Here is a 27,673-nt window from a genome sequence, read left to right on the forward strand (position 1 = left end):
TTTTGTACCTATAATTACACATCAGCAGCTTAATATTGTCTTTATGATAAAATTATTATGTTTTCTTTAGTTCTTTTGGCCGTGTGTTCCAGATGTTAATAATGTCATCGCCATCAGCTCTTTCCATATGTGTTCATATTTGTATGTGTTATGACATGTTTTAAGGGCATGAATGATTAGGCTAATTAGAGCTCGGACAGCCAGCAGAGGTTATGTAGTGTTAGTCCCACTTGGTTCAGTGTCAGGAACATCATCTCCTCTCGCTTCATTGATCTCAAATCTTTTTGTCTTTTACCTCTCACTTCCACTCACTAATTAAGGAGACATTCCAGGACTGCTCTGTGGATATGCAGGGTATGTACAATGGAGGATGAGATTTGTATCAGATATTATTAGCAGTCATTAGCAGCTGCTGTGGAATAGCCTTACACCATTAAGACAGGTTTTAGGACAGAGCAGCACATACAAACTCAGTCTTCCTGAAATATCTGTATAAGTGAATTAGCATCATCATATATATTATACAGTGACAATACTGGTGCAGTAGTGAGGGCTGTGTTGTACATAGTGTTTTATATATATATATATATATATATATATATATATATATATATATATATATATATACATACACATACAGTGGGGCAAGTTTGGACAGCCACCGATTGTGCAAGTTGACCCACTTATAAAGATGAGAGAGGCCTGTAATTTCCATCATAGGTACACTTCAACTGTGAGAGACAGAATCTGGAGAAAAAAAACAGGAAATCACATTGTATGATTTTTAAACAATTTATTTGTTTATTCTTGCGGAAAATAAATATTTGGACAATCAAAAAGTTTAACTCAATACTTTGTAATATAACCTCGGTTGGCAATTACAGAGCTCAAACGTTTCCTGTAGTTCTTGACCAGGTTTGCACACACTTGTTTTGGCCCACTCTTCCATGCAGATCTTCTCTAGATCTGTCATGTTTTGGGGCTGTCGCTGGGCAACACGGACTTTCAAATCCCTCCTCAGATTTTCTATTGGGTTGAGGTCTGGAGACTGGCTAGGCCACTCCAGGACCTTGAAATGCTTCTGACGGAGCCACTCCTTAGTTGCCCGGGCGGTGTGTTTGGGGTCATTGTCATGCTGGAAGACCCAGCCACGTTCCATCTTCAATGCTCTTACTGAGGGAAGGAGGTTTTTGTCCAAAATCTCACGATACATGGCCCCATTCATCCTTTCCTTAATACGGATCAGTCGTCCTGTCCCCTTTGCAGAAATGCAGCCCCAAAGCATGATGTTTCCACCCCCATGCTTCACAGTGGGTATGGTGTTCTTGGGATGCCATTCATCATTCTTCTCCCTCCAAACACGGCGAGTGGAGTTTATACCAAAAAGTTCGATTTTGCTCTCATCTGACAACATTACATTCTCCCAATCCTCCTCTGGATCATCCACATGGTCACTGGCAAACTTTAGACGGGCCTGGACATGTGCTGGCTTAAGCAGGGGGACCTTTCGGGCGCTGCAGGATTTCAATCCATGACAACGTAGCGTGCTACTAATGGTAACCTTTGTGACTGTGGTCCCAGCTCTCTCGAGGTCATTGACCAGGTCCCCCCGTGTAGTTCTGGGCTGATTCCTCACCGTTCTCAAGATCATTGATACCCCACGAGGTGAGATCTTGCATGGAGCCCCAGGTCGAGGGAGATTGTCAGTGATCTTGTATTTCTTCCATTTTTTCCATTCGCCCTAAAAATAGCGAAATGCCTAGGCGGAACAAAATGGACGTAATTGCATACCCCCTATATGTATTTATATCTCCCTGATGAAAATTTTAATTAAACTGAAACGTCGTATCTGCAGTATGTCACCTTATACATTCATTCTTTGTGTAAATACTATAGTGTTGCCTTCGGGGGCACATTGTTACATTAATTTATTATTGGGGGCATTCATGGTTTTTGATATATAGAAATATCTGTATATATATTACATGGTTAAAACCATACAAACATTAGATCAGCTTGTGAAATAAAAAAATGTGGACTTTCATGTGAGGGTTCTAATTAGGATTATCCCTCAGATCACTTGAATTGTCTAATAAAGATCATTCTTTTCCTTATACTGGATGGGCCTGTATTCTGTATAGGTCACATTTAGTGAGTAAAGGTTAAGTCCATCTACACAATCGTTTTATGATCTGATATTTTTTTCCAATACTTTATTGCACTGAATGCGGTCTCTGTCAGCGCTAGGAAGCCATTTTTGGTTATCTCTCATAATTTGTCCTTGGTCTCTTCGTTCATCTGAAGAGGAATCTTAATGCTACATAGCATGTAATGACTCTGTAGAGCAGATGTGGGGAACCTTTTTTCTGCCAAAGGCCATTTGGATTTTTTCAACATCATTTGCAGGCCATTTTTGAAAGCTGCCTCACATCACCGCCTGGAGCCGTCTCCTACGCACTGCCTCATGGGAGATGTTGTTTTCTTACACTGTATACAGCGCACAGTGTGGGAAAACTACATTTACCATGATGTCTTGTGCACTGTACAGCTCTACACTAGCTACCTTGGCAGGGCCCTGGGCCGGACAAAATGCATCTCCGAGCCGCATAAGGCCCGTGAGCCGGAGGTTTCTCACCCCTGCTGTAGGGAACAGTGTGCTACCGGCTTTGTGGCAGAAGTTTGTGGAAGGCCCTTTCCTGTTTCAGCATAACAATGTACACCTGTGCACAAACAGGATCCATCAACAAATATATTGACTTGATCGGTGAGGAGGAACTTGATTGGGCTATGAGTCCCCATAGACTTGTTCCAAAATCTAGTGGTAAGCTTTCCTAGATCAGACCCAGAAACAGGAGAGGCCTCAGGCCAGGTAACAGAATATTACCAGTTTATATGGATCAGGGGTGGAATTTTCCACAATCTCTTCATACACTTATAGTTGGTTAGACAGTGTAATCACAGAAATGGACAATCTTATTTATATAACAAATATATGCAATTGGTGTAATAACATTCAAATGTCATTCAATAATACAGGTTGAGTCTCCCTTATCCAAAATGCTTGGGACCAGAGGTATTTTGGATATGGGATTTTTCCGTATTTTGGAATAATTGCCTAACATAATGAGATATCATGGTGATGGGACCTAAATCTAAGCACAGAATGCATTTATGTTACATATACACCTTATACACACAGCCTGAAGGTCATTTTAGCCAATATTTTTTATAACTTTGTGCATTAAACAAAGTGTGTCTACATTCACACAATTCATTTATGTTTCATATACACCTTATACACACAGCCTGAGGGTCATTCAATACAATATTTTTAATAACTTTGTGTATTAAACAAAGTTTGTGTACATTGAGCCATCAAAAAACAAAGGTTTCACTATCTCACTCTCACTCAAAAAAGTCCGTATTTCGGAATATTCCGTATTTCGGAATATTTGGATATGGGATACTCAACCTGTAAGGGTACAAAATCACGTACATCAGCACAGCGAATAAAAGTCTTATTTGTATTAGATGATATGAGAGATATGTACCATACCTTTTAAAGAGAGAGAGAGTGGGGGCCCATAGCAACCCGAGAACTGTCACTGCCATTTTATAGACTGCGCTAGATAAATGATAGCTAGAAGCTGATTATTTGCTGTGGGAAACGTGTCTATTTCTTTCAAAGGTTTAATACATTTCCCAATGTCTTGTGAGGTAGGAGGCCGAGGCCGGCTCAGGACAGGTGCTGTATCTGATGAGGTGACAATCGGTGATATGATGCTGCGTGGGGTAGAGGGACAGACCTGATTGGGTGCTGGGGCTAAGCTGTCTCTTGTAGAATGACGGCATGGGGTAGTGGTGGATTGCGGCCAAGTGCTCAGCTTATGCTGGGTCTATGACTGACGCTGCAGCGTATGTATAGTATGAGGCCATTTTGATGAATGAAGTCATTCATGAGACAGAAAACAAATAGGGTGTTTTAACTCACTGTAGGCTGTAAATAAGTGTGATAAATCGTTAATGATTGTAATTAGCACTGATGAGGTAACATGGACATGAGAAGTGACTAGTAAGGCCAGAGGATGACGAAGGTAAGGATATCTGTCACATAGGTAGGTGTTTATATATTCACACCTCTCTTGTATTGTTTATGGATTCTCTATTTGAATTGATGTTCATATGAATATGGTAACGCCGTACACAGTATTATGCGCACTTGGCTTCACAGCTGTTATGTCGGCTGGTCTGGCCCCAAGTGTGTACATTAAGCCTGCTGCAGGCTGGCTGATAAGATTTCCACCAGCCTAATGAAATTGGATGGATTTACTGAGCTCTGTACATAAAGTAAGATAGCCCTCCCACTTCTCTTATTCATTATCTTGTTCATCTCATTTGTGTTCTACAACCAGGATCAAGTATTCAAGTTCTAACTAGCACTGAGCAGAGAGTCACTAGACATTAGTCACAGAAATGTATTTCTTTACACACTAAACTTCTAATTTGTCCTTTATTACCACATTATTTGATTCATACTGCTGAAATTAAAATATATACCGTACAGTATGTTAGTAAAAATTTGACTTTTAAAAAATGTTTACTGTAACACATGGGGGCAACGTGCCTGGAGCTATTCAATTACAGGTTTGCTGTCTTCCTGAGGTTGCAGAGAACGCTTCACTTCTGCTCGCAGTCTGTGAAGGTGCGAGAAGGCTCAACTTACAGTACCTAGCCAACTGCGCCTTGGGTGTATTGAAATCTGGTCCTAAGTGTGCCGGCGAGATCTTCCAGACTTTACACTCGCCCTCTGTGGCCTACCAATAGTTAACAGTTCTTTAGAAGTAATTCAAAATAATAGACAATGTAAGAAAATTTGTTTTTAAGAAAAAACTATTTAATAGAGGAACCTCTATCTTCCATAGCGTGCATTTTGTAGGACATTTTTGCAGATGGCATAAATATTACACACATTGATAAGCATGTCATCCGGAAATAAAATGACGTGCGCAGTCAGCATTTCCACTTATGTTCCTGGACCCTCGTCTAGTGCTAATATTTTGTATAGTTTTAGAGAGCTAGGATTGTTTCCGTGCTAATGTTTCGGATTACACTAAGGGCCAGATTTAATTGGCCGCGGGACCCCTTGACAGTCACCATTGTAATGAGATCATCAAAGTTATTCACCTCACCTGTCAGTGGTTTTGGTTTTCAAGTTATGGCCATACTTATAATAATAGTTTCATGTATATTTCTCATACGTCCTAGAGGATACTGGGGTCCACTTCAGTACCACAAGGAAGTCATCCCCACTCTTATTCAGGCCAGGAAAGGAGTAACGTCTAAACATTACCAGCGTATTTGGAGAAAATATGTGTCTTGGTGTGAATCCAAGAAGGCTCCTACGGAAGAGTTTGAGTTGGGACGTTTTTCTCCATTTTCTGCAGGCTGGTGTGGATTGGGATTAGATTGGGGTCAATCAAGGTCCAGATTTCGGCCTTATCAGTTTTCTTTCAAAAACAATTGGCCTCCTTTCCAGAAATACAGACGTTCGTGAAAGGGGTTCTGCACATCCAGCCTCCATTTGTGCCTCCAGTGGCACCATGGGACCTTAATGGGATGTTGCAGTTCCTTCAATCAGGTTGGTTTGAACCTCTGCAGGAGATAGAATTGAAGTTTCTCACTTGGAAAGTGGTGATGCTTTTGGCCTTGGCATCCGCAAGGCGGGTGTCTGAGTTGGGGGCCTTGTCTCACAAGAGCCCTAGCCTGATAGGGCAGAGTTGAGAACTCGCCAGCAATTTTCTTCCAAAGGTGGTTTCATCTTTCCACATAAACCAACCTATTGTGGTGCCAGTGGCTATTGACACTTTCACTGAGTCAAAGTCTCAAGATGTGGTTAGAGCTTTAAAGATTTATGTCGCAAGAACAGCTCGGATACGGAAAACAGAGGCTCTGTTTGTCCTGTATGCTCCCAACAAAATTGGGTGTTCTGCTTCTAAGCAGACTATTGCGTGCTGGATCAGAGGTACGATTCAGCACGCTCATTCTACGGCAGGATTGCCGATAGTCGGTGAAGGCCCATTCTACTAGGAAAGTGGGCTCATCCTGGGCGGCTGCCCGGGGCGTCTCGGCTTTACAACTTTGCCGAGTGGTTACTTGGTCAGGGTCAAACACATTTGCTAAATTTTAAAAGTTTGACACTTTGGCCGATGTGGACCTCAAGTTTGGTCAATCGGTGCTGCAGGGTCATCCGCACTCTCCCGCCCGTACTGGAGCTTTGGTATAACCCCATGGTACTGTAGTGGACCCCCAGCATCCTTTAGGACGTATGAGAAAATAGGATTTTAATACCTGCTGGTAAATCCTTTTCTCCTAGTCCGTAGAGGATGCTGGGCACCCGACCCAGTGCGTACTTTACCTGCAGTTTTGTTCATTATAGTTACACAAGTTGTGTTACATTTGGTTTCAGCATGTTGCTGCAAATGGTTCATGCCTGTTGGTATGTGTTATGTTGAATGCCATGTTGTGCGGCATGGTTGAGGTGTGAGCTGGTATGAATCTCACAATTAGTATAAAAGTAAATCCTTTCCTCGAAATGTCCGTCTTCCTGGGCACGGTTCCTATAACCGAGGTCTGGAGGAGGGGCATAGATGGAGGAGCCAGTTCACACCCTTGAAAAGTCTTAAAGTGCCCATGGCTCCTGCGGAACAGTCTATACCCCATGGTACTGAAGTGGACCCCAGCATCCTCTACGGAATAGGAGAAAAGGATTTACCGGTAGGTATTAAAATATTATTATTCCTCTTTCTCCTACAGGACTCAAGGTGCTTAACAAACATTTAAAAAAACCAATACGCATAATATAGAAGATTTATGTAATATAGCAATAGACAAGCCAAACTGACATAAAACAGAAAATCTGAGCATAATGCAGTATTGGTGTAGGTCTTCTGTTTCTCCAGGGCTCTGTGGGGGCCAAATATTGATTTGATTTAGATTTCTCTTCTGTTCATTCACTTTGCATTTTGTTAATTTATAAAAATAATCTTAACACTTCTATTTTTGAAAGCATTTTTTTCCACACCTGCTTAAAACTTTTGCACAGTACTGTATATGTATAATAAAACTGTAAGGGTTTCTGTACATAGGTGTTTTTTTTTTTTTTTTTTGAGAAATATACTTCTAGGGACTGTTTGTGAACTATGAATTTTTGTCTGTCTTCGTTTCGGCATCACTCAAAAACTGCTGAATGAATTTGGATTGCGTTTTCACTATTGTATAGCTTAGAGACCTAGAAAGAAACTAAGGTATGTATTCTCTCGATGCGACATCAGGGAGAAGAGCAATAAAGGAAAAACCAGACACTTGACACTCTGCGCGTGTAGGCTCCTCAAGTCCAAAATGACACTGTATAAATAAATATATATACACATATTGCACACCCCGAACGGGAAGTTTATATACAGTGCCTTGCTAAAGTATTCACCCCCCTTTGCATTTTTCATGTTTTGTTCGCTCACAACCTGGAATTAAAAAGGATTGTTTGAAGATTTGCATCATTTCATTCACAGAACATGGCTACAACTTTGAAGATTTTTTAATTTTTTTATTGTGAAGCAAACAAATAGGACAAAATAACAGAAAACTTCAGCGTGCATAACTATTCACCTCTCTAAAGTCAGTACTTTGTAGAGCCACCTTTTGCGGCCATTACAGCTGCAAGTCGCTTTGGATAAGTCTCTGAGCTTGCCACATCTTGCCACTGGGATTTTTGCCCATTCCTTAAGGCTAAACTGCTGCAGCTCCTTCATGTTGGATGGTTTCTGCTTGTGAACAGCAATCTTCAAGTCTGACCACAGATTCTCAATTGGATTGAGATCTGAGCTTTGACTATGCCATTCCAACACATTTAAATTGTTCCCCTTAAACCACTCGAGTGTTGCTTTAGCAGTATGCTTCGGGCCATTGTCCTGCTGGAAGGTGAATCTCCATCCCAGTCTCAAATCACAGGCAGACGGAAGAATATCCCTGTATTTATCACCATCCATCTTTCCCTCAAATCGAAAGAGTTTCCCAGTCCCTGCTGCTGAAAAACATCCCCACAGGTTGATGCTGCTACCACCATGTTTCACTGTAAGGATGGTGTTCTTGGGGTGATGGGATGTGTTGGGTTTGCACTAGTGATGAGCGGATTCGGTTTTACTCGGTTTTACTCGGTTCTCAAAACGGCATCTTATTGGCTCACGGATGTCACGTGTTTTGGATAGCCAATAAGATGTCGTTTTGAGAACCGAGTAAAACCGAGTAAAACCGAACCTCGCTCATCACTAGTTTGCACCAGACATAATGTTTTCCTTGGTGGCCGAAAAGTTCAATTTTAGGGTGTGTACACACGGTGAGATAAATCTGTGAGATTTTGACTATATAGTCAAAATCTTATGAAAAGTTAGTGCATATCTCATGGTGCTAGGGAGCTTGCGATACAGATTTGATCCCGATGCGTGCTCCCGTGGGGTCGGTATCGTAAGGCTAGATAGACTGTGCAGGCAAGTCAATCTTGACTATCTAGTGTACAATCTAGTACAAAGTATAGTCAAAATTGGCACTTAGTCTAAATCGTACATAGACAAAATCTCAAGCACAGATAGTCAAAATCTGTGCTATCTGGGCTCTGGGGGAGTTCCAGGAGAAATCGCATAATCAAAATCGAACATAGCAGGTATCTCACCGTGTGTACACACCCTTAGTCTCATCTAACCAGAGCACCTTCCTCCATACATTTGGGGAGTTGCTCACATGTCTTTTGGCAAACTCAAAATGTGCCTTCTTATTTTTATTACTAAGTAATGGCTTTTTTCTGGCCACTCTTCCATAAAGCCCAGCTCTATGGAGTGTATGGCTTATTGTGGCCACATACGCAGATACACCAGTCTCTGCTGTGGAACTCTGCAGCTCCTTCAGGGTTACCTTTGGTCTCTGTGCTGCCTCTCTGATTAATGCCCTCCTTGCCCGGTCTGTGAGTTTTGGTGACCGGCCCTCTCTTGGCAGGTTTGTTGTAGTACCATGTTCTTGCCATTTGAAGATGATGGATTTGATGGTGCTCTGGGGATCATCAAATATTTGGATATTTTTTTATAACCCAACTCTGACTTGTACTTCTCAACAACTTTGTCCCTGACTTGTTTGGAGAGCTCCTTGGTCTTCATGGTGTGATGCCTCTTGCTTAGTGGTGTTGCAGCCTCTGGGGCCTTTCAGAAAAGGTGTGTTTATACTCGCAGATCATGTGATACTTAGATTGCACACATGTAGACTTCATTTCACTAATTATGTGACTTCTGAAGGTAATTGGTTGCACCAGAACTTTTGAGGGGCTTCATAACAAAAGGGTTGAATACATATGCACATGCCAATTTTCAAATGTTAATTTCTAAAAATAATTTTTTATATACATTTTTCTCATTTCACTTCACCAACTTAGACTATTTTGTGCAGATCCATCACATAAAATTCAGATAAAAACAAATTACAGGTTGTAATGTATCAAAATAGGTAAAAAGCCAAGTAGGGGGGCGGGGGGATACTTTAGCAAGGCACTGTATATGTGTGTGTATGTGTATATATATATATACATATATACACACGAGATCTATTTCGCATGAAAAGAAACTAAATCATTCACTAATCAGGCAGGTTATCTTGCTTCGGTTTACACATCAATCCAGTAGATGGCGATTTGATCTACAGTGTATTATAGAGTCGCTGGTCATGTTACTTGCAACCTTTCAGTGTTCAATTGAAGCACTTTCAGTTTTCTTAAAGCGTCTGCATGCCGATTAACAAGCAGCGGCAAGCACTCAGGGCTGCAGGCGCAGGACCAGCTCCTTCTTCCATTTGCAGCTTTACGTGGCTTGCTCACCAGTTAGTAGCACCAAGCATCTTTTTGTGCTTATCCCTGAAGGAAAAACTGCAAATATTGTTTATAAAGTTACAAATAAATTTTGTTGTCAAAGTGTATAATATAAATTATACATCACAATAATAGATGGCAGTACAGTCTATGTAAAATTAGTCCCGCTGAGCAATAACAGATATCCACGCGAGCGAAGCCACGGGCAAACGCTAGTATGTTTATATATACACATATAGACTAAGAAATAAAAAATTATATTTTTTGTAAAACTGGCAAATCACCAAAATGTAACAGTTGGTCTGGGCATTAATGTGTGAACACATGAACATATGTTGTAGTGGTGTAAACACCACAGGGATTTATGTAGTAAGACGCACAGTATCTGGACGTGCATTGTATCCTAGCAGAATATTCCATTTATTTATATGAAGCACTGTAATAAACGAGTAGACTTTATTACATTGGGATATTATACTGTTATGTTCCAGAAAAGCAAATTTTTAGAGATTGGCCTTTTTTGTGCATTGTATCAGGGCTCCATGTGCTGATGAATTTGTCCAGATATTACCATGTGTGACCCAAAAATGAGATCTATACAAGAATGATCTGCTGTCTTGTGTTCCAGAAGCTCAATACTGAGCAGCCAGATCTGTCCAATTTGGTCCTCATCCAGCCCCCGAATGTGATCAGACCAGACTGACAGCTATCCCTGATATAACATGCCCCAACCCCGTCTGCGTCACATGATCTGCAGGGAAAGTGATAAACCTCTCTGACTGTGGGGGTTGTGTGTAAACATCTGAATGGGAAAGTGAAGTGGGATACAGAGAATCTAAAAGAAAGTGAATTAGTCTGAATGGGAAAGAGGTCAATGCGATGGTCACAGGTTACATGGGTTCATTTTCTGACCCGAGTCCTGTCTGTTAGTGTTTTTATGTTTTACCAGTGTTTTCATGCATTTCCTCCAGGTGCACCAGTTTTTTCACAGTACCAGCCTCCCTGCTTTAAGTCTCCCCCATAGATTGTAAAAATCCACTGGGGCAGGGACTGATATGAATGATTACATATTTCCTGAAGGTGCTGGGGAATATATAGTAGTGGTCCGGGTATGAAATCCTGACATATGGGATGCCGGTGGTCAGAATATTGATGCCGGCGTCCCTACTCCCCTAACCTCCCCCCTTAATGAAAAACCCTAACCTCCCCGGTTAGTGCCTAAACCTAGCCCTTCCCCCTTAGTGCCTAAACCAAGCGCCCCCGCATCCTAAACCACCCCCCCACCCCCTTATTTTTGGGATTTCTGCATCAGGATCCTTACCTTTTCTGGATTCCGACGTCTGCTCTGATAGCTGCCGGGAACTTGTGCGTAACCCATAGTAGCAACATAAATATATCTATATAATAATTACAGGAGTGTAGTAATCAGTTGAGAAAAAGGGGGTGGAACACTCTTAATGAGAGGTGAGGAGGAATGAAATGAAGGAGCAATTAATGGATTAAGAAGAATTATTAATGAGAATAATTGTGAGAACCTAGGGGGAGATTTAATCAAATCTTGGAGAGAGAAAGTGTAGATGTTGCCCTTACCAACCAGTCGGCTTATAACTGTCATTTTACAGGCTGCGCTAGATAAATGGCAGAAGCTGGTTGGGTGCTATGAGCAATGTCTCCATTTTATCTCTCATCAAGATTTGCTCAGTTATGTCAGCGAGTTTCTTGTTAGTTGATAGGCTGAGGACTCATCCCACTGCATTACTCATTAGCGGAGAGTAGGGTAAGATAAGACAATTTTTTATATGTTCTCCTCTAGGCAAGGAAAAATGAGACAGAAGTAAAATGAAAACATCTTACTTTATTTCAGGAGGTCTCCTGTCAATGAAAATAAGAATGCATGTATGACATGGGGTTTGTGAAAATATGACTTCTCCAAAAGAGTTGTCCTGTGGCTCTGCTTGCCTCTTATTTGGGGTAAATTGATCCGAGTCAATGGGTATCTGTTGGAGCCATCTGGTGGTAAATTGACCAGTTGACTTTTTCAAGTTTAAACCTGAGCATAATTAAACAATATATTTACAAATTCCTTTTTCTTTTCCAAATAGTCTTATGTCTTCTCTGACAGGTAACTTTACTCAATATAAACAACCAAATGAGGTTTATCATTCAACAATGAATCAATTTTCATACATCAAGTGGTGTTCATCATTTCAATGACTATTCAACATTGTACCCATGAACGCTGCAGGGAACTATGAAGTGTTGCTGTCTCCTCGCCGTTCCTCCAGCCTCCTCTTCAGCAAATCACTTTTGTAGCAAAAATGGCACATAATTTTCCTTACATGCAAAAGTGGGTTTCTTTTTGCCAGTACGCCCCCGGATTCGTCTGAGAAATATTGCACTCACTTCGTCGCCCTCAATATCAAACTGGCTCAATTTACCCCACAGCCCACCATTTATGAAAACCTGCCTAGCTTAGTATTTCAGGCTAACCTTTAGCTAAATGAGTCACGTGGTTGTATACATTGGCATATCAACAGCATGTATGATATACATTTTTAGACCTGGATAAAATTGCTTTGACATACTGTGTAAGTCATTATGCCTGACATGTAGAAAATTTACCGTGACAAGCAAAAAAAAATTGAGAAATTTAAACTTATCGCTTCTGTATTAGGCCATCATATAACTCCACACCCACAATTGGCCATCCCCCACCTTTATTATGGCGACTTATCACCGGTGATCAATATGTTTTGGGCCATATACTAATCTCTACAAAACTACTAATTGCCCGTCAATGGTGCTCCCCCCGTGGTCCCGCATATAGCTGCAATAGAAAAGGCTATACAGTCTCACTACGAGTTTGAAACCGCAGGGGTCGCTTATTTCTCCTCTCTGTCTTGCCCACTTCTACGTTGGCTTTCGTGGAACAACTATTGGCATAGTCGTCCTCTAGACGCCATTAACAACTCATAGACACATGACTTGGATAAGTAGATCTGTAGTTACTGTTGGGTAGATTCAGATCTACATGATTCCACTATTTTGTTGGATTTTTATATTCTTTGTACATATCCTTTTATATGTAAAATATTTGTGTACCCAACTTACCCCTTTCCCTCCCTTTTCCAGTCTGTATCCCCACTTCCATTTTTTTGTTCAAAATATAAAATAATAAAAATTAATATTTAAAAAAAAAGTTGTGAAAAAGAAACTTACCATTGCCATGTGATCCTCTCCATCACCGCAAGATAGTAATATTTATGATCACATGACAACGAAAGTGTACAGTTACCTAGATACAGAAAGTTGGTCACTTACCCACTGGCTCATCTTACTCCATTCACCCCTTCTGTGAATGGTTGATGGGTCTTTAGTAATTCTGTAAATGTCATGTCCAGTATGACAATGCAGTCATCTCCCATGGCAACTGTGCATCCCATGCTACGTAGCTCTATTTTCCAGTTTATTTCCTAGTCTCTGGCTCTGATTGTACCAGCTGTGTCTGTCTTCTGCCAGTTCTTTTCATCTCTGCCCTATTACTTTCATTAGTTGCTGACGAGATTTAACGAGCCAGCATAATAATGAAGATAAAATGCCGTTTGTGTGGCTAAAACAGTAAACGTAACCATGTTTAATAATGTGGTAATTTAACATGGTCATAATTACAGTAAACAACTTATTTACCGCTACAGGTATAAATGTTGGCCTGCTTTGTTTGTATGTTGTCTGTTACTTTGTAAATTTTTCACCTTCTCTAATCAGTCAGAAATTTGATGAGAACAAGATATATCACCAGTTGCACCATTCACCCACTCACTGGAAGCAGCTGTTATGTTACCTGTGCTCTGAGGACCCATCCTACTGATCATTAGGAAGTCATGGCATCACTGAGGCAACTCCTAACCGTCCTGATTGCCCGGACAATTGGGGAGGGGATTATCAGGGTCACATAGAATTTGACGGCAGATAAGAACCATTCTGCCCTTTGTAGGGTGGTGGTGTTAGGGTTAAGGGTTGGTTGGATTAGGCGTTAGGGTCAGCGTTCAGATCATAGATGCCGACATTCTGACTGCCTCCTCTGGGAGGAAGCAGCCAGGTTGGCTCAGCAGGGGGCGCGGCAAAGGGGAGGAGCAAGGGTTGTGGGCGTGAGATTGCGCCATTGTGGTGCCGCCCCCACTACACTATGCCAAAATTACTGGCACAGTGTGGCAGGGAGTGGGGTCACGATGACGCAAACTGCGTCATCGGCACCCCTGCTGCAGGGGATACTTGAATGTTTGCGGGGGCTCGGCTGCCAGCCGGGAGACTTGCCAACTCTTCAGGAGCCTCCTGGCCATTCTGGGAAAGTAGGTAAGTATGGTTCAGATTAAGGGTAAGGGTTGGGGTGTTCCATGTTGGGGTAGTAGCATTAATTGTTAGGGTTTAGGATATTAGTAGGGATTAAGGGTTAGGGTTTTGGTGTTTGGGGTTAGGATTAATAATTATATTTATATAGCTCACTTTCTCCATTAGTACTCAAGGCACTTAAGGGTGAAGTTTAAGGTATCCATTAGGATTAAGGGTTATAGTATTCGTGTTAGTTTATTAGGGTGAGAGTTTTAGGGTATGTAGACAGATATTCATGGCCAGGTCTCGTTGGTCCAGGTGGAGTGCAGGAGCCATAGCGGAAAGACCTAGTGGTGTTAGGGGCAGTATATCTCTTCTGAAGATCTAGACAAGCCCCTGAGGAACGCAGATCTCCTTAATAACCCTTACCTCTTTTCAGGGGCACCATACGTTTGCGGAGTCATGCCACTGTCTAATCAACACCATTCAAATGTTGGGAGGTATACTGAAGCACAAAACACATTGGAGCATATTAAGCTAATTCTTCCCTAAATACATAAAATGGAAAATGACTGTTTCCTCATGTTTAAGGACAGACGTACAGGAGCCGGCCCCATAGATTTATGTGGGGATGGTATGTAACACGGAGGCAGATCTATTAAGCCTGGAAAAGTGATAAAACAGTGATAAAGCATTGATAAGTGCAAGGTGATAACGCACCAGCCAATCAGCTCCAATATGTAAATTTACAGTTAGGAGCTGATTGGCTGGTGCATTATCACCTTGCATTTACCACTGCTTTATCACTTCTCCAGGCTTAATACATCTGCCATGCACATATGATGGTGAGCTGCTCAATCACATTGTAATTTCACTCAAATGCTAAAAGGGAGGGGTAATTCTGTGGAAGAAAAAACAATTTGTGTTCCCTAATACAATACATGCAGATGTATTGTATTAGGGAACACAGTCAAGAAAGCTTAGCTGAATGAAAAGTAATAATACTACATAATAATCAGATAATACGGAGATCTTAGTTGCCTATATCTGCAGATATAGGGTTAAGCCCCCAGGCCGATCGACAAGGCTTCTCCGTCACTGGGGGTCCCTAATACTAGGTATGGGTCCGGGGTGCAGGACCCCATCACGTCGGCACAGGTCGGCTACCCCAGGTCAGCACACAGGTGAAAATTAATAAGGGTTAATAAGAAGCACAGAAGTGCTATGTAAGTGGTGTGATTAAAATAATACAAAGTGATAGGGAAAATCATAAGTGTTAATAAAGTGTTAGGGTGTGCCGACCTGAAGCCGCCCAGCCATACCGACACAGGGGCCACCGCACCCCACACCCACCCCATAAATAATTACACATATGTCTGGGTCTAAATTCCCAGTGTAAGGCCACATGATAATGGCTCCTACAGTATCTGAGAGCCAGCTTACCTGGAGACACCCCTGGCTTCTCCAATGGCACTCTGGAGTCAGCAATCCCTCCTAATGCTGACCCATCCATGCCGCTCTAACTACAATGCACATATGATGGTGAGCTGCTCAATCAGATTGTAATTTCACTCAGGTGCTAAAAGGGAGGGGTAATTCTGTGGAAGAAAAAACAATTTGTGTTCCCTAATACAATACATCTGCCCCACGGTCAAGAAAGCTTAGCTTTTTAGAACTTGTTTCCATGAACTGACGCCAGCTTCAGATAGTGTCAACCTGCTAACCTCAATGGAGCAGCCCTGCCTGTGTGTTCGATTCCTTTCCAGTGGGCTGAAGCTGTTTGTGTCGCTCATAACAACTTTTTCAGACTACACATGTACAGCCGGGTCAGAACCGAGAAATAAACTGATAGCAAAAGAGGTCATTTTACTTCATACCGATCGGTGGGACAGGCTCTTGTCAGCGCTGGCAACTGAATCATCATACATACCCCAATAATGAATATTAATAAATATGTCCCTTTGTGATATAACCAATTCCTCAAATGCCTCTAGTGAGTTGCTAATTGTGCGTACACACGGGCCAATATATCGGCCGTTCTATTGAATGCCCGATATATCGCGGGTCCCTCAGCCAAGTGTGTACGAACAATATGTCTGTGAACGCCGTCGTTCAGACATATCGCGTCGGCTCTGCTGCACAGCCAACGGCCAGTATATCTAATGATACAGTATATTGGCGCATCATGCTGTGTGTACGGGCAGTCAGCCGACCACCAGTACACTTGCGGCAGACGCCGGCGGTTACTGACAGCTGAACTGGGCGGGCATATAAACGCCCGCCCAGTTTGTGACATCAGTCCCAACGGATCAGGCAGTGTGTATGCACAACACACTGCCCGGTCCGTCTGTAGATACAGATGGAGCCTCATCTAGCCTTCTCTGCTGCACCTAGGTGCACCAAGTTTTATTAGCGTAAGCCTTTCATCTATTGTTCTCAGCTGCAATACAATACAGAGAGAACAATACAGCAGGGGATTAAGGGGGTCATTCCGACCTGATTGCTCGCTGCAGTTTCTCGCAGTGCAGCGATCGGGTCGGAACTGCGCCGGCGCATGGCAGCCGTCGTTGCCTAGCGATCGCCTCTGAGGCGGTTGCTGGGCGGGAGGGGGCAGGACGGGTTTAGGGGGCGCGGTCCGGCCAACGCAGACGTGGCCGGACCGTTGGGGGGGAGTGCGGGCCGCGGCGGCTACGTGACGTCACACGCAGCCGATGCGGGCCGGGGAGCGACAAGTAGCTCCCGGCTAGCACATTAAAGCTGTGCCGGTCGGGAGCCACTCTTGAAGTGCAAAGGCATCCGCCGCTGTGCGATGCCTTTGCACTTCTGCAGGGGGGGGGGTCCGACAGCACTGGCTCGATTAATTCTATTAAAGGGATAGATGAGCAGGGCTCCATCTGTATATCTGCAGATCAGTTTGTCTACAGATACATCTACCGGTGTGTACCCAGCATAAGTTGCATTCTCACGATCAGCCAACCAAATGGCTGCCAGTCACAGGTGTCCCAGTAAATAAAACACTTGACTTGGACTACTTAACCTGTCTATCCGCGAGACTCACCGCTGACAGACTGAACGATTATTATTTAATGCTTAATGTTTGAAACATGTCCCTAAGGCGATGCAATCTAATGTTTGCACTTCCTTCTATCTGTTGTGGAGTGTGCCCGAACAGTTAATTACTTTCAGAGACAGAGCAGTCAGTAGGAATCTCAACAGAATATATTTCCAGAGAGCTTCACGGATTACAGTAGGCCAAGCACATCATTTCAGGCTTATTAATAGGCGCAGAGAGGTGATGTGTACAGCATGAAAATTCCACGGTGTAATGAGAGGGAGAACGGCAACATATATTTCCAGCAGAGTGACCTTTCTAAAACTCATTGTAGAATATATAACACTTGTCTTGTCCTTTTCCACTGCCATGATATTGTTCTAGTCTTTTGCTGCTGTGATCTCCCCGGTTATTTCTTGTTTTTGTTAAATTAATGCTTATTTGCTGGTATGTTCCATTCCAGCATCGTAAAACCAAAATAACGGTAGGCATATTACAGCATGAAACTTCATGACTTCTATCCCTTTTAATGTAGTAACAGGAGGGGGAAAAAATACTGGCTTGGGTTCCCGGCGCCCAGCGTTTTGGCGTCGGGATCCCGTCCGTCAGCATGCAGGCAGCAGGGTGAGCGCAAAAGAGCCCCTTGCGGGCTACCCGCGCCATGCTATTTATTCTCCCTCCAGGGGTGTCGTAGACACCGCACGAGGGAGAGTAGTTGTCGTTATACTGGCTGTTGGGATTCCGGCGTCGGTATGGTGAGCGCCGGAATCCCGACAGCCGGCATATCAAATGCCTCCCTATACAGTACAGTTGTGTCCTCTTTTACCTAGCCTCAATACGCCATGCGGCGAGGGACCCAGGTCTGGCGTGCTATGAGGGGCTGTTTGGCTCTTGCAGTCGAGCAATACAGCCCCTCTTGGCACGCCTGGTCCCGTGCGGCTCTGCTAGCGCCAAGTGTCTTCTGTATCAATATTGTTTTGGTATTGCCCCTTTTGCCCCCAGCTTTCTAATACTAGCAACACAGAATTCCATTGGGCAGCGGTTCCAATCCGGGAGTTTCATCACTGCAGTCCAATTCGGGTTTGTGAATAATTAAGCCGAACATGTGGATTGTTAAATTGCATAGATCTGGTCTGATGGCATTGACCAAGTAAAGCAAAAGTGACCTTGAATGTTCACTTTGTGGTGTAATACAGTGAGAGGGTTGGGAGACCGGCTGGGGAAGTCAGCACACCGACCCCGGGATCCTGACAGCAAAATGACGGCGGGTGCTAGCGCAACCAAGCCCCTTGTGGGCTCACAGCGATCGCCCATCTATGGGTGTCATAGACGCCCACGGATGGGAATAGTCCCCGTCAGTCTGCATGCCGACTGTCGAACTGGTAAGCGGGCGGTATCTCTGCGAAGGCATGGTGACCAACGGGATCCCGAGTGCCGATCACATTGCCAGATCCCCAGTGAGAGGTGCATATGATGGGTCACAGTGGCTGGGTAATTTGGGTTACAGTGACCAAATTCCACCCAAAAATGACCTTGTGCACGTAGCTTTAAAGTGCAGGTGACAGGAGACTGCGCCGTTCTTTAGCAGGGTTACACACACGAAAATGCTCACGTCAAGATCACAGTTCCGTCAATAGATAACGTCACTTCTGATAACTTTCTGAAACTTTTCCTGTATATTTGAACGTTCTCTGGGGCTCCTTACATACAGCTGCAAATACACTGATCCCATCATTCTACCCGAGCACTGACCTGCTGAGGTTCAGCACTTGGTGCTATGTGCGATTATATTTTTACACAGTGTTTGGACGGTTTATAGCAACTAATTTATGATGTAGGTTATGGACATTTAAAGGCACTAACCCCATTTGTTTATTTTATTTACTTTGCATTTGTCATATAGAAATATCAAGACATGTCTTTATAAAATATTCAAGTTGTAATTTCCGGGGACGCTTTGCCGCTAGCCAATAAATAAAACAAGCAGTACTGTCTGCGCGGTCCGTGGTGGCCTCTCATCCTCCAGACATGTCTGTCAACGTTGGTCAGAACGTAATTTTGGTGCTTTAAAAATAATGTAATCAACATTAACTTCTAAAGCCTTGGAAATAGAAGCGCTAGATGGTAACTTATGAAGCCTTAGAAAAAGAGCAGCTGAGAGTTGTCATGTATCTGTACATACTGTAGTATAAAATAAAGTTTCCAGTAAGCCTCTGTCTGTCCGGGCTAATCTTGAGAACCACTAGACGGCTTTTGATGAGGCTTTCACAATCACCATAACAGAATTGACACGTTAACTAAAAACCAAAAAAGGATTTTTGTTTAAGAAGCACATGACAAAAAATGCTAAACTGTGTCCAGCCATGAAGATACAAAGCACCATAGACAGTAATGGTTTAAACTTGGAATTTCCTTTAGAAGTAATGTAAAGTTTGGTTTTGATGTTTAGGTGAGATGTATCAATCCTTGGAGACAGCTAAAATGTAGTAGTGGCCCACGATAAATTACAAAAGTTGCTTTGGACAACTTCTGCACTTGATCTCTCTCCAAGGGGTAGATTTGCTTAAGCTAAGTGGTGGTTTTGCCCGTAGTAGCCAATCTGATTGTCTATTCTATATGTTGCACATTGAGCAGTCAGGAGATAACTAATCTGAACGTTGTGGTGAACACAGATTCCTTTGGTCGATTTTAAGTTCCAGACCACACTACCCCACCATGAGGCAAACCTGCAGCCTTCTAGAGAATTGTCCCCGTGTCTTTATGATGAAAGTCTGCTTGTTTCTCCCGTAGATGTGACGAGTGCACGCTCTGCTACCATTTTGGCTGTCTGGACCCTCCTTTGAAGAAGTCTCCTAAGCAGACAGGGTATGGCTGGATTTGCCAGGAATGTGACTCGTCATCTTCCAAAGTAAGTTTAGCCAAGAACATTAGATTATACTGGGAACGTCTTATACGCTAAAGAATTACGAGTTGTTATGGGTTTTAGCACATATCAGTATGTAGCACGTCAAATGCAGCCACGTCCAAGTTATTCTGTGAATGTCTTATGCATTCTGCAGGGAACATATAATTAAGTCAGATCTGTTGATATTTTTCACCATTCCCAAGCACACTATAATAAAGGATATAACTTTTGGATTTAGAAATGATGTTTAGGTCAAAGTAGCAGCATCACATAACGGTTATGACTGTGACGACGCATTTCGCATTATTATGGCACACACATCGCAAGAACATTTGGAGGCATCTTGAAGGGTGCCCATTCTCCTACGAGAACTCCTATTACCCATATGGCTTACAGTTGGGTGTGGATTATCCCATATTTAATGAAGTAATCATTGGGGATAAATATACCCGGTGTACAGTGTTATGTCATTGCTGTTGTGTTTGGGTAATGTTAACAAATATCCAGGTATTGACAAGTAAATCAAGATATAGATATAGATATATATATAGATATGGGTTCAGTATGATATCCCAGCTGACGGCTGTTATAATGTTTTGTGCATTCTGTCTTCATGTACTGTACTTCGCACAAGGTTTACATGGAAAAGTACAAGTTATTGTCTAGTGCACACTTGTGAAATTAGAAGTATATTAGATATCGTGCAATGTTAACTTCATATTAACAGCATGTGTTTTATTGATAACCTCACATATAACTGTTGCCTGTAGTGATATTTTTATTATATTATTATGATATTATTTGTCCTAAGTGCTGCTTAATAGAATTCTAGTGACATTTGTCTAACTGTGGAGAACATATAATGACACTTCTTCCAATCCTCATTGTTCGTGGACTTTATTTGGAGGCCCGGATCAGCCACTGTTACATATTTTGGTGGGAGTTTGATGGGAAGTCATGGTGAAATGAAATTGCCTTGGGGCTCCTTATTTATACTATAAGTTGGTCAACTTAATAATGTCAGTGTGCACATTTAACGATTACAAATATACATGTTTTCATTGAGAATTCAAGAGACCTAAAGTACGTACATGTTTCCCACGTGTCTAGATAAATAAAAATACATTGCGCCCTTTAGCTCTCCCTAATTGTCCCCAACTGTAGGGTCCTTTAAAGTGTACCCATCGCTTACACACAGTGGAAACGGATGTGGTGTTGGTGATGTCACTGGTTCCCAGTGTATTGATTGGCTGCAGTCACACGATTCAGTCCACAACATGGCTGCCCACATGTTGAGTATGCTAAGGGTACAAGTCAACGGCTTTCTACTAAGATTTCTTTCTGCTTAAGTCACACATAGAGCCCCAAATAGGCACCGCCTTGAACCTTTACTCCGTCTTTTAATCTCGCCCTATCGGGTGATTCAGTTAGTCGAGAGGTTCCGTAGTAGCCTTACCCATTTTCTTTATGCGCACAAAACAGCAATGACAGTAATCTCATGTCTATGCATGCAACGATCATTACCTTCACATGGTAACAGAACCTGCAAGGTTACAGCCGGGACCTCAAAGCTAATCGATCATATCTTATTTATATATATATATATATATATATAATATGTGATTGCTGCTTGTAGCACCTCTATAAGAACTTGGTCCATATTTCTTGTTGCTAGGCGGGTTTTCCCATTTCTGATGTTGACAAAGTATACATCTGCTTGGCTAAAAAATCCAATGAGCTCAGGTGTTGGCTAATCTGGTAAATACTTTTATCTATTTACAATCGCAGGAAGCAAATTAGAATTATGAGCAAAATCAATGGTCCAGGTTGATGATCTGTGCATGCGTTCTACTGTATAGTACATGTGTTTTGTGTTGTCCCCGTGTCCGTAAAGGTGATTTGTTGCAGTAAAGGTGACAATGTACAGAATTACCATTCCTTGTTATAGCAACCTTTTATTTTACTCAGAAAATAGTAAATGGCTTTGTGGATGCCGCCATGTTGCTGTGAAAGCCCATGTCATGGATCTTGATTAGTGAAACACCCCATTATCTGTAATGTGTGCGCCATAGCAGAATAATAATGTTTCATTCCTTTGCTGTTTCTGTCATACCTTTCCATGGTAATAGGCAATCAGAGCAGGGGAGAGCTCATCACGTCACCTTTAGTGATCAAAGGCTGAGATTGCAGAGCTGAGAGGCGGTATATATATCACTTATATACAGCATAAATGGAAAACAAACAAAATAGATTAGTATTGAATCTATCCTCAGTCTAATGGACAGACTATATAAACTACAGTGTATAAGTGGGGGGGGTGAAGGGTTGGGTATGGGTGACCGACTGTTGGGATACCGCCGGTCACCATAACAACGCTGAGATCCTGGTGTTTAGATTGCCGGCGAGGGGGGGGCGACCACAGTGAAGACCCTGGTTCTGTTTCCACTCTATGGGTGGTGTGGACACCCACGAGTGGGAATAGGCCCTGTCAGTCGGCGTGCCGGCTGTCGAGCTTTTCTCCGGGCGGGATTCCGTCGTCTGTATAGTGACCGCATTCTATATGGGAGGCACCCACAATAAAGAAACCACAAAGGATGAACCTGCACTTTAGTAAATAACTCTAATTGCTGTAAAGTAAGTCTGAAAAGACTGCAGTATGACCACACCAAGCACGTTTATAAATTCAATTTAATATAAAAACACTACACGAAACCAAGATATTTAAAAAAAATAATTAAATCACAGACTAGAAAAAGTGTAGACTGGTAAATCGCTGTTTAGGATCAAATCAATAGGAGACCGCTGAAAGGGGTCATATTCAGACTTGGGGATGCGGTTAAAATGCCGGCTGTCAGGATCCCAGCAGTCGAAATACCAACGCCAGAATCCAAACACCCATCAGAATCAAAGTCTAATCTGTGTTTTACTTTCTATCTATTGCTACCACTGTTTGCGGAGAACTTTGCTGCCAATTGATAGAGAACTAAATACAGACTTGACTTAAATATAGCATCTTTGCTACATGCTTCACAGACTGTGATAGACTGTGATTTCCTGTGGTTCCATCTGGAAATGGGACTACCCGACTGGATATTTCTTAAGTTCTCTGTATATCCAAGTAGCAGTTTTAGGGGGGTATTCAGTTAAGTGCCGTTTTTTTCAACTGGCCGAAAAAAACGGCACTAATTCGACACGGAATATTCAGTTGTGGGCATTTTCGCACATTTTTTAATCCATTTTCGCCCCTTGCCGTTTCACTTTTTTTTTTTTCTTTTTTTCGAAACTGCATGGGTGAAAATTGCGCCAAAAAACAGGCTAAAATGCCCGCGCATTTTCCAACACACATGTATTGGCGGCAAATACGCCGATACACGTGGTTTTCGCCAGTGCCGGATTTTTTCGACCAGTCGAAAAAACGTCATGGGCATTTAATAGGTCGAATTTAAATTCGACCTAGAAACGGGAGAAAACTACTGTTTTTTTCGACTAGTCAAAAAAATGGCACAAATTCAATACTCCCCTTATTATATTAAATTCTGATTATGACCGTTTTGACTGGTCTCCTATTGATTTGATATTAAATAGCAAAATGTTCCCAGCCGTTTACCAGTCTGAACGTTATCTAGATTATAAGTTCTCAAACTCCTGAGCACCCCACTTAGTTCATATTTTCCAGGTCTCCTCACAGAATAGCAAGCGATATAATAATTAGCTCCATCTGTGAGTCTTTTAAAATGTGTCCGTGAGTAATGACTACACCTGTGCACCTGCCCAGTGACCTAGAAAACGTGAGCGATTTTCGGTCCTAAACACTGAGTTTGAGAACCTTTGCTCTAGATGATTTATTTTTTCTTAATATATTGTTACCTTTTTTAATTGTTGTTAATTTTGTTTTATGTACATGCTTAGTGCGGTTCTACAGCCTTTTTTTCATGCAAACTTCACAAGGATTACTAGAGTTAATTACCAAAGCACGGGTGAATTTCCTTTGTTTTTAGTAAATATTTCTGACCTCTTGATATTACATGTACAAAAAATTATACAAATCAGTCATTGGTTAGTTTTATATTTCATCATTGCAGTATTTTTTTGTGGGTACTAGTGTAGTGATGTTGGCGAACAGTCAAAACACTAACTCAAATTAAAAGTTCCCAGCTTTCATTAATGGTCACAGACAACGGAATTGGCCCTCGCAATGAACTTGGGCAGGTAGATCTGGGAAATGAGCTGTCTGTCCTTGTTTATAGCTGTCTAATCTCCCTTCACTACCACTTAAATATCTTAGTCACCCTTTGAGTGAATAAAAAATTGCTATTGAATTCCTGCCAGGTGCTTAAAATAGAAGAGTTTCGCCATTAAGGTAAAAGGTGTTTTATTGTCATTCAGAATCTTATCCCAAATAATTTATTTGTAGATAACAGGTTGGAACTTTTTAAGTTCTAATGGGAAAAAAATAACTACATCCGAACTGTTGAATTGTCCCCTAATTTAGACCTTTTCAATTTCCTAAGGTTTGAATGCCAAACACTATAAAGAAATTAAACAAAAAAAAATTTTTGTATCCTACCATAGAAACTTAAATTGTTTATAATAACGAGACAACAAATTCTTTCAATATAGAGGAAAAAATATTTATTCTGCAATAAGAATACAAATTAGTGTGTTTTAATAGCATACTAAAGTCTTAATAAACTTTTCAGCTTTTTTAAAGACTGGGACAACTACAGTAATGGTCAGAAATATTGGCGCCCTGGCACTTTTCTGAAAGAGTTCATAATTTCCTCTAAACTTATTAAAAATCGAATTTGGTCTCCACAGTTCTTTCTCTGTTAATATTACAAAACCGCCTTTGTTTTGTATTCAGAATTGAATAATACAGTATATCTCCTTTTACATGAAAAGTAATGACAGTGACAAAATTATTGACACTCTAGACTTAGGGGGGAATTCAATTAACTGTGGTAATTTACTGTGGCTAATTAATCCCTTGGGGCTTTTCAATTAACCCTGAAGGCAGCCTAGAGGATGCAGTTAACAGGGTTTTCTTTTTGGGTCTGAGTAGATCCGAAAATAATTTATCCCGGATCCCATGTGCTACTGGACAAAAATGGGACATTTTTCTCATGCTGGCACATGCAACTCACTACAGGCAAGTTCAGTTCCAAAGCGAAGGAGAACCACTTGCTTGAAATCAGATTATTTCTAACGACTTGTAAAAGGTGGCAATAATGTATTCTGGGCCATTTAAGGATTTATATGTGGAATTAGCAAAGACTTCACACAAAATTTAAACTTTTTGTGCCTCCCCCCCTCCCAAACAAAGAAATATGTGAATATAAAGATAAATTAATTTTTATGCAAGGAATGGTGGATTATTGAAAAGCAACTGCAAGGGTGCCAGTATTTATGGCCACAACTTTAATTATTACTTAAAGTAAAACTGGACTTAAACCACTTAACTGGCATGGTCAGATCTCATGCGACTGCGCCGTCCCACCCTGTTCCCCCGTTTACAATGAGGAGATCCATTCTGCAGATGTGCATAATATAATGTTTAAATATTTAGAAAAATACTTTTTAAACTGTATTAAATAAAATCAATTTTAAAAAACAATGTTATTAACAGTTTTGAAGGGAAAAATTGTCAGTTAAGTGGTTTTAAAGAAAAAAAGACTAACTTTAAAGACTAATTTTACGCAAGCCTAAAAATATAGTTTTGAATGCACTTATGTCTCTTAAAATGCAAAGCTTAATTTGGCAGTGCTACTGTAGATTTTTTTTTTTTTTTTTTTTTTTTTTTTTGGGGGGGGGGGGGGTCCTCTTTGTGTAACTTCCTGAGCAGATCACATTCCCCCCTTCTGTGATGTGCCTGGTTTGCATCAATCTAACAATTCACCATACTGTGGAGCGGTCTTAATATTTTAAATAACACCCTTCTTTTTGGGATTGAAGGCACATCAGAGAACCTGACAAATCTATCAAGCATCTATAAATGTTTGTATTTTATTTTCAAACAATTCCATCCAAAACTAACCCTTTTTTATTTATTTTTCAAAGTTGAGGTAAATTAATAAAATATCTATTTGTAAAACATCTCTGTTTTAGACTGCAATCTCAGCCTCTCGTAACTGGCAACTGTGATGGTAAGCTCTGTCTTAAATTGAGTGGGGGTGTTTCTTATGTGCTAAGATCACCAAAAATTATATAGAATATATGTAAAACCTTTTCGCTCTGATTGACTATTTTTGTAAAAGTGCAATTGCAAGTTGCCATAGAGACCGTAAGATAAAAGGGAAACCGTGTGCTTAAAGTCAGTGACCAAAGAAGTGGGATGGACATTTCGATATCGGAGACAGATCTTTGTGACCTGTATAGAAATACCCCCATCCCTCCCACTAAATCAACCCCAGCAGATATTTTTACAATTAATGGCTAATATAGTATGTGTTTTATAAAATAGTTGAATCATTGCAACGACTTGATCCTTTTCTATTGATACTTCAGCGTAACTTAATATAGAGGAAAGTTCTATTGTCCACAATACTTTGCTGTGACAAAATTAGGTTGACGTGTTGGTTTATAGCGAGTGTGACAACTTAGGATGATGGACTTGTGTACACCCTCTTGCTTGCGGAGGTGAGACTTGCAGCATTCCATACACACCAAAAAAGAAAAACATAAAAAGTTTGCTGTTGTACTTACCAAACATTTGGGCTTCTCAGGAAGTAGAATACTGTGTCTTCTGCTTAGTCGCTCCTTTCCTTTACTTCTTTTTTAATCTCTTTTCTCTAACTTTGTCACATTCTAGTATCTTCTTAGATTTTCATTTTCAAATGTCTTTCCCTCCTTTTCCTTTAACCACTTTTCTGCTGGAGGGTCCGCAATGAATAATCTGTGAAGAATGTCTGTCAAAGTGCTGCAGTCCCACCTCAGTCTGCAGCCACAAGGTATGGTAGGGTTATTTAATCAATTGTGTTGTATACGCTTATTTTGCTTTATGGAAGAGAATCTCAGAGATGTGGTCGTTCAGGTGCACTCACCTATACGGTGCTGCACTCAAGCATTAGACAAACTTGCATTGTTGCCTACTGGTGGTTGAAAATGCAGTGTGTGGATAATGATGACTCTCTGTGTTTTGGATCTCTTAGTTCCTTTCTAGAAGTCATAAAAGGTTGATACGATTGTGTACACCAGTTGAAACACAGTGATAAATATCTGCTATATAAGCTGGTATATGCTATTGCACCAGACATGAGGAAACTGGAAAACTAAAAACATGGACAGTCATCGTTATCCCTGCATCACAGTGTCGAACACCGATGGGCAACGTTGCAAGATTGCACTGTACTTGAGTGCCGGACCATATAGGCGAGTTAAGCTGAAAACCGCCCTTTTCATCCACCATTTGTTTTATACACTTGTATATTTTTTTCTTTTTTTATATTTCTGGGATACCTTTGAGGATTAACTACTAGGACAGTGG

General features: G+C 41.5%; 1 protein-coding gene across 6 annotated transcripts in view; it reads left to right on the forward strand.

Moving 5' to 3' along the window:
• The window catches only part of PHF14 (PHD finger protein 14), a 469,633-nt gene that overhangs the window by 289,800 nt on the left and 152,160 nt on the right, over window positions 1-27,673 (forward strand). For 4 of the 6 annotated variants that reach the window (XM_063921311.1, XM_063921312.1, XM_063921314.1 and 1 more), the window contains 2 exons: window positions 20,076-20,193; window positions 27,091-27,137. In XM_063921311.1, the coding sequence (XP_063777381.1) occupies window positions 20,076-20,193; window positions 27,091-27,137 (165 nt within the window). Of the gene's footprint in view, window positions 1-20,075; window positions 20,194-27,065; window positions 27,138-27,673 lie in introns of all 6 variants that reach the window. The other 2 variants (XR_010177576.1, XM_063921313.1) reach the window with 2 other exon arrangements.

Source organism: Pseudophryne corroboree, chromosome 5 (assembly GCF_028390025.1).
Source record: "Pseudophryne corroboree isolate aPseCor3 chromosome 5, aPseCor3.hap2, whole genome shotgun sequence".
Classification (NCBI taxonomy): domain Eukaryota; kingdom Metazoa; phylum Chordata; class Amphibia; order Anura; family Myobatrachidae; genus Pseudophryne; species Pseudophryne corroboree.